Source organism: Dendrobates tinctorius, unplaced genomic scaffold (genome assembly GCF_039654945.1).
Source record: "Dendrobates tinctorius isolate UK_male_01 unplaced genomic scaffold, ASM3965494v1 ptg000003l, whole genome shotgun sequence".
Classification (NCBI taxonomy): domain Eukaryota; kingdom Metazoa; phylum Chordata; class Amphibia; order Anura; family Dendrobatidae; genus Dendrobates; species Dendrobates tinctorius.
In genome coordinates, this window is record NW_027361671.1 from 36,693,569 (window position 1) to 36,701,382 (window position 7,814).

The 7,814-nt window shown below is 40.4% G+C and overlaps 1 protein-coding gene across 9 annotated transcripts in view; it reads left to right on the forward strand.

The window, feature by feature from the left end:
- PPIP5K2 (diphosphoinositol pentakisphosphate kinase 2) overlaps window positions 1-5,410 on the forward strand; it is a 184,478-nt gene extending 179,068 nt beyond the window's left edge. For all 9 annotated transcript variants that reach the window (XM_073546011.1, XM_073546083.1, XM_073546164.1 and 6 more), the window contains 2 exons: window positions 1,433-1,561; window positions 4,592-5,410. In XM_073546011.1, coding sequence (XP_073402112.1) covers window positions 1,433-1,561; window positions 4,592-4,722 — 260 coding nt within the window. In that variant the 3' untranslated portion in view covers window positions 4,723-5,410. The remainder of the gene's footprint in view (window positions 1-1,432; window positions 1,562-4,591) is intronic.
- The last annotated feature ends 2,404 nt before the right edge of the window (window positions 5,411-7,814 follow it).

Below are 7,814 nucleotides of genomic sequence, written 5' to 3' on the forward strand. Positions count from 1 at the left end.
AGACCAATACAAGGGATAAAATACCACCACTACATGACCAGACAACATATTACCACCAAATACCACATACAAGGATCAAATACCACCATACCATGGCTGAACCATATATTACCACCACATAGTGATCAAATAATACTACAATAATAATCATGAGTAAAAACTACAAACATTAATATTATCTCTGGTGACATTATACACAGGAGTTTTGTATATGGTATCAGTGTACATGTAATACAGTGATCACCAGTGACATTATACACTTGAGCTCTGTATATAGTGTCAGTATATAGGTAGTACAGTTTTCACCAGTGACATTATTCACAAGAGCTCTATATATAGTATATAGTGTACAGGTAATACCGTGATCACCAGTGACATTACACAGGAGCTCTGTATATAGTCTGTTGTGTTTAGGTAATACAGTGATCACCAGTGACACTATACACTGGAGCTCTGTATATAGTGTATTGGGTACAGGTAATACATTGATCACCAGTGACATTATACACAGAGGCTTGGTGTTGTGTCGGTGTACAAGTAATACAGTGATCACTAGTTACATTGTACACAGGAGCTCTGTATATAGTGTCAGTGTACAGGTAATACAGGGATCACCAGTGATATTATACACTGGAGCTCTGTTTATAGTGTATTGTGTACAGATAATACAGTGATCACCAGTGTACAGGTAATACAGTGATCCCCAATGACTTTATACATAGGAGCTCTGTTTATAGTGTATTGTGTATAGATAATACAGTGATCACCAGTGACATTATACTCAGAAGCTCTCTATATAGTGTCAGTGAACAGGTAATACAGGGATCACCAGTGATATTACGCTATATACAGAGCTCTTGTGTATACTGTCACCGGTGATCACTGCATTACCTGTACACTATATATCATATACAGAGCTTCTGTGTATAATTTCACTGGTGATCCCGATTCACACCACTTACTTGGTAAGATGTTTTCTGATTTGTGCTTTTACAAACATAAGATGCATTTCTGTTTATTGATAGTGACAGTACAGGCTGAACCCTGTTCAATGGCCATCACAGCTATCTGGGTAAAAATAGTTTGTTAGGTTTTAATTGCTTTTGTGTACATGCTTTTTCTATACTTATGCCATGTTAAGTGTTTATTACACATCTATTAGGTTTTAATTTATAGTTTTGATCTGGCTGCAGTGTAAGCGGAGTTTAAGCTAGCAGAAGTGACTATTTTGTCACAACCTGTGCATATATAAATATATATAACCTGGTGTATCGGTATATCTTTTACAAGGAAGCCCATTACATGACCTGTGGGAATGTATTAATTTCATCTTGCATATTAGTCGTTGATACAAAGTTAAATTTTTTTAAAATAATTTACCTTTAAAATATTATTTACTACATGTTCAGGATATTATTCTTAATCCATGTAGGTACTCCTGGATTTCATGGTCATGTTGGTGGCAGGAAAACCTCTTTGAATACATATACTCCTACTAAAATACTTCCAACTCCATGGCTTCTCGGTACTGATGGTGCCATATCGGACCCTGTTGCTACATGTGAGTAGAATGACAGAAGGGGACATATAAATGAGCTGAAACTAGGGTATTTGTGAACTGATAATTTGGAATTTCTGACCACCGCTCTGTACTTGGGATGAAACTTGGATCAGGTGACATATTGTAATGTTGCTAAAGCTTGGAGGACCTGCCACCAGTTGAAAAGTGTCCAGTATTTGCTCCTATTTTAACCCCTTAGTGACCGCCGATACGCCTTTTAATGACGGTATTTAACTGTACTAAAACCACAGCGCCGCTAATTCACGGCGCTGTGGAGAAAGTGAATAGCTCCCCCCAGTGTCGGATTTTCTCCGAGGTCTCGGCTGCCGGGGGTAGCCGAGACCCCAGAAAACATGAATCGGTCGGTTTTTACCAACCCCGCTTTTGCGATCGCTGTTATTAACCCTGTAACGGCGACCGCAAAAAAAAAGCTGTGATTGTGCATTAAATTTCTCTTTCCTCTGATGTGATTGCACATCAGAGGAGAGAGAGAGAACTAGGGTCCCCGATCCCCCCCCCCCCCCCCGGTACCCCTCCGCGGTCCAGGGTCCCCTCCCGGTGGTACCGCGTCCCGCCGGCGTCCTCCGGTGGGCGCCGCCATCTTGGATCCGGAGAAAATGGCGGGCGCATGCGCAGTGCGCCCGCCAGGAATCTGCAGGCTCCGGCTGGCAGATTCCATTCATTCATTTTGATCACGATGATAAACTATCATCGTGATCAAAATAAACAAAATAGTACATAATCCCCCCATTTATCACCCCCTTAGTTAGGCCAACATAACGAAATAAAGAAAATATTTTTTTTTCGGTTAGGGTTGGGCTAGGGTTAGGGTTGGGCCAGGGTTAGGGTTGGGCCAGGGTTAGGGTTGGGCCAGGGTTAGGGTTGGGCCAGGGTTAGGGTTGGGCCAGGGTTAGGGTTGGGCCAGGGTTAGGGTTGGGCCAGGGTTAGAGTTGGGCTAGGGTTAGGGTTGGGCTAGGGTTAGGACTAGGGTTAGGGTTGGACTAGGGTTAGGGCTAGGGTTAGAATTAAGGTTATGGCGAACTAGGATTAGGGTTAGAATTAGGATTAGGGATTAGGGTTGAGATTAGGGTTAGGGGTGTGTTGGGGTTAGGGTTGGAGCAAGAATTGAGGGGTTTCCACTATTTACCAACTTTGGGGGTCTAAAAATTGGGTCTAAAAACTCACTTTTGTGGAAATAAAGAAGACTTTTTATTTTCATGGCTCTGCGTTTATAAACTTCTGTGAAGCGCTTGGGGGTTCAAAGTGCTCGCCACACATCTAGATAAGTTCCGTAATGGGTCTAGTTTCCAAAATGGGGTCACTTGTTGGAGGTTTCCACTGTTTAGGCCCATCAGGGGCTCTGCAAACGCAACATGATGCCCGCAGACCATTCCATCAAAGTCTGCATTACAAAATGGCACTCCTTCCCTTCCAAGCTCTCCCATGCGCCCAAACAGTGGTTCCCCCCCACATAAGGGATATCAGCGTACTCAGGACAAATCGCACAATAACTGTGGGGGTATGATTTCTCCTGTTACCCTTGTAAAAATAAAAATTTTGGGGCGAAAAGATCATTTTTGTGGAAAAAAAAATGTATTTCTTATCTTCACGGCTCTACATTATAAACTTCTGTGAAGCACTTGAGGGTTCAACGTGCTCACCACACATGTAGATAAGTTCCTTAATTGGTCTAGTTTCCAAAATGGGGTCACTTGTTGGAGGTTTCCACTGTTTAGGCACATTAAGGGCTCTCCGAACGCAACATGGCATCCGATCTCAATTCCAGCCAATTCTGCGTTGAAAAAGTCAAACGGCGCTCCATCCCTTGCGAGCTCTGCCGTGTGCTGAAAAAGTGGTTTACCCCCACATATGGGGTATCGGCGTATTCAGGAGAAATTGTACAACAAATTTTGTGGTTGATTTTCTCTTTTAGCACTTGTGAAAATAAAAAAAATTAGTTCTGAAGTAAATTTTTTGCAAAAAAAAGTTAAATGTTAATTTTTTCCTTCCACATTGCTCTAGTTCCTGTGAAGCACTTAAAGGGTTAATAAACTTCTTGGTGCCACTTTTGGGTATTTTCTGTAATGTACACCCCTCAAAATGACTTTAAATATGATGTGGTCCCTAAAAACAATGGTTTTGTAAATTTTGTTGTAAAAATGAGAAATCACTGGTCAACTTTTAACCCTTATAACTTCCTAACAAAAAAAATTTTGCTTCCAAAATTGTGGTGATGTAAAGTAGACATGTGGGAAATGTTATTTATTAAGAAATTTGTGTGACACATTTCTCTAATTTAAGGGCATAAAAATTTAAAGTTTTAAAATTGCAAAATTTTCAAAATTTTCGCCATATTTCCGTTTTTTTTGATAAATAAACACGACTTATCGAAGAAATTTTACCACTAACATGAAGTACAATATGTCACGAAAAAACAGTCTCAGAATCAGCGGGATCCATTAAAGCATTCCAGTGTTATAACCTCATAAAAGGGACAGTGGTCAGAATTGTAAAAATTAGCCTGGTCATTAAGCTGCAAACTGTCTCTATCGCTAACGCTAAGGGGTTAATCCAGCTGCTCCCCTTAACATTCTGCTTTTTGTTTTTTGTTGTTTTTTTTAAATTCACCAGAGATAAGGGCCTTTTTTATTTAGTGCTGCTTTTTATGGTCTTTCCCAAGGGGGTGTTCCTCCTAGGATCCTCTGGGGATGTGTCTTTAGGCTACTCTGAGCAACACACCCTTAGGAAAGACTTAAAATCTGCACTGATAAAAAAGCAAAGTATCTCTGCAACCGAAGAATTTAAACCAAAAGACAGAATGCTTATTAGAACTCTGGGAATAAAATATGATCAAAAATCTGACTACTTTTACCTGGTTACAGGTACTCTTTAATCTTCTATATGAAATGTATGGTGGTTCCAAAATATGAAGGCAACTTCAGAGTAATGAAGGGGCCTTATATATGGTCTTTATACTTTTTTATTTTTTTCATCTCCATGTCTTGTGTTGAAATAGTTCTTGTCTTACAGGTGGCAGTGGATCATCAAGCACCATTCCTACAGCTTGTGATCTACCAACAGAAGACAGCAAACTGCAGGAAGAGAAGGCTAAACCAGAGCAAAATGTCTGTGCACTGGAGAAACCAAATCTACATTCCTGAATAGTTGTAGTCATGCAGCGTTAGGATTGAGGAGGACGTTGTATCGATATCTGAGATATTTAAATATTTTTTTACTTTCTATCGGTTGTATATACTGACCGCACACATGAATTGTACATTAATTTCTATGTGTTATATCTTGCATGTAACTAGCAGGCTGGACATCCATCATAGACCAGAATAATGGACAGCATTGCTGCAACTTACCATCTCAGCCACAGGCCGAGAGCAAAAAACGTGAACACCAAAGAATACCCATCCGGAGGAATACGTCTTCTAATCAATGTGCAGAAAGTGGCCAGGAACACAGACCTATTGCATAGAATAATGCACAGCTAAAGTTGGCGATCCATAGAACCAGATGTTGGCACTCGTTTTCTGAACTTTGCTCACCCTGGGTAGTCCTGTTGGTTGCCAATTTTCTGTTTACTTTGTTAATGTTTTTATTTTGTTCCCATTTCCTTAATGTAAACCTTCCCGCCACTGTGCACGTTACATGTCCTCGGATGCAGCAAGCCGTGTAAGCCATGGATGTTTTGTCGTGGTCGTGGCCGTGTCCAGGAACGCATTTATGAAGGCGATAACGTATTATTATTTATAAAGTTATAAAAACTGTCATCTACCAATATAGAAAATAATTAATATGCAACTCAGACAGAAACTTCTATAAAGTTTATATTGCAAAGTTTTCTTTTTTTTTATATCTACACAGTGTAACAAGAAATACTTTACTGCAGGATCACCAACAAAACATATGGTGTAAAAAAAAAAAACTGAAAAGAGAACTGCGCATGTTGCTATCTCCATGCTCACAGCGACACGAGATGGGCCTCATTCTGGATAGATGCAGGTCCCATAGGTGGAATCTGCGTCTGACATTTACGACATATCCTATGGATAGGCACAAATGTCTATAAGGCTGCTTTCACACTTGCCGTGTTTTTGCGAGCCGTTTTTGCGGCCCCAATAGATTTCTATGGGGCCGCAAATACGGCCCGTAAAAATACATCGGAGCGCCGTATGAAAAAAATCTGGAGCTTGCTCATTATTTTTCACGGCTCACGAACACAGTCTCCATTTAAAACAATGGTACACCGTGTTTGCGGATTGCCATTTTTTTCCCTGCAATTTATTACAACAAGGAGAAACAGCGATCCAAGAAGGTTTTTTGTGGCCCGTTTTTGCGGGAGACCACAAAAATCACGGCAATACGGCCCGTAAAAACAAGACGCAAAAAACCTGGCATGTGTAAAAATAGCCTAAACTGGCTTTAACAATGAGACGCTTTCTCAGTATACTGCCATTTCTCCTGACACAAGCTTATATTTGCTGTAGAAATGTTCCTTATCAGAGGGGGAGGGGATATACAGGTTGATTTACACCTCCTCATAGCGACATTACACAACCCTCAATTGGTGGTCATTTAATAGCCTGTTTACACGGGTAGACAGCGGATACAGATACACACTGAACAGTCAGTAATAGATCATTCAGTGTGCATAGGCTGCCATTGTTCTTGGCATCGCGAGTCCTGTTTTCACCGGATGACATGCTGGCAAGAACGATGGGCAAATCAAAAGATTTTTTCACCCATTTTGCTCGTTCATTTGATGATCGGCAGCCTTTTTACAAGGCAATATTATCATGAAGCGAGCTTTACCTCGAGGCTCGTTATATTATAACTAGAGTTGAGCGACTTTAGTCGGATCGGGTTTCATGACACAAAATTTGTTTCAGATGAAACTGGTCCGACTAGGGCAAAAAAAGTCGGAGTTTCGTCCAAAACCCGACCCCAATGCAAGTCAATGGGAAATAAAAGTCGGCATTGAGTGGGTGAATGTCATCCGCTCAATGCTGATTTTTATTCCCCATTCACTTGCATTGGGGTCGGGTTTCGGACGAAACTCTGACTTTTTTTGCCCTAGTCGGACCAGTTTCATCTGAAACAAATTTTGTGTCATGAAACCCGATCCGACTAAAGTCGCTCAACTCTACTTATAACGATAATCTTTCGGTGTAATGCACCTTAAAACACAGCTCTTGCAGGAAAAAAGGATTGGCATTAATATCCCTCTTTCAGCATCTGTGGTTGGGGTGCGATCTGTTGTATGGCCAATTGTAGTCCTGCTGCTCGCGGAAACAGCATTGCATCACTTTTTATTTCTAACAGCACAGCAAAACTGTTTTGTTGTTGGGTTGTTTTGTTTTTTTTACCTTGTCTTCACACATTTACTATAATACATTTTGTGTTTGTTAAAAAAAACCCATCCTTTAAAGTGTAAGCAGAACCAAACTACTGTTACTTTGACATTTTGTTTTCCTCCATCTGTCACATTTTTCTCATATACCGTACATTTTTTTTCAAAGCCAAATCCTTGAGTTGCTTGTAGTGTATGTCAGTGTTCAGTGCTTTTTATGTCTTTTACTTGGTAAAAGAAATGTTTTGAGGACATTGCTCTGATGCATTTATGTACTGCAGACTATACACCGTTTTATTGTTATATATTCTGTAAATACGCGGACCTTGGTTTTCATTTGTAGCTTATGTTATTCTGCAACATTCTTTATTTTCTTCTACTTGTAACATTCAAAATATAAATTATTTTGTTATCCATAGTCTGTATTTTGTCTTGAATTGTTTTATAAAGTAATCCGTGTTATAGCAGCAGCACCCAGGCCCTGCACAATTCATGGACAAAGGTCTTGTACGAAGTGAAAACACCATGTCCAGAAGAGGCAACCATCCCTTCCAGGCAGAGAACAATGGAGGGATGGCCATGCATGTAAGCGGCTCTATCCATTCACTTCTATGCTCACTTGTTTATATGATTCCCATAGACATTAATTGACAAAGCCCCACATGTGCATCTACATCTCTGCTCATTCTCTGGCTTTTGGAAAATGTTATAGGTTAGAATATACCTTTTTAGGTTCTGTGGAGGATAAGGAGGTTGACCCCCAACCAGCACCATACTTATCCAGCCTCTGCGAGATACTTTAGTTATATATATTTTTTTTTTTTCTTACTTCCGCGGCCCTCCCGATGCGGAAGTGAGCAGAGCCAGAATACCTTTGGAGTAAATAATGTGGGA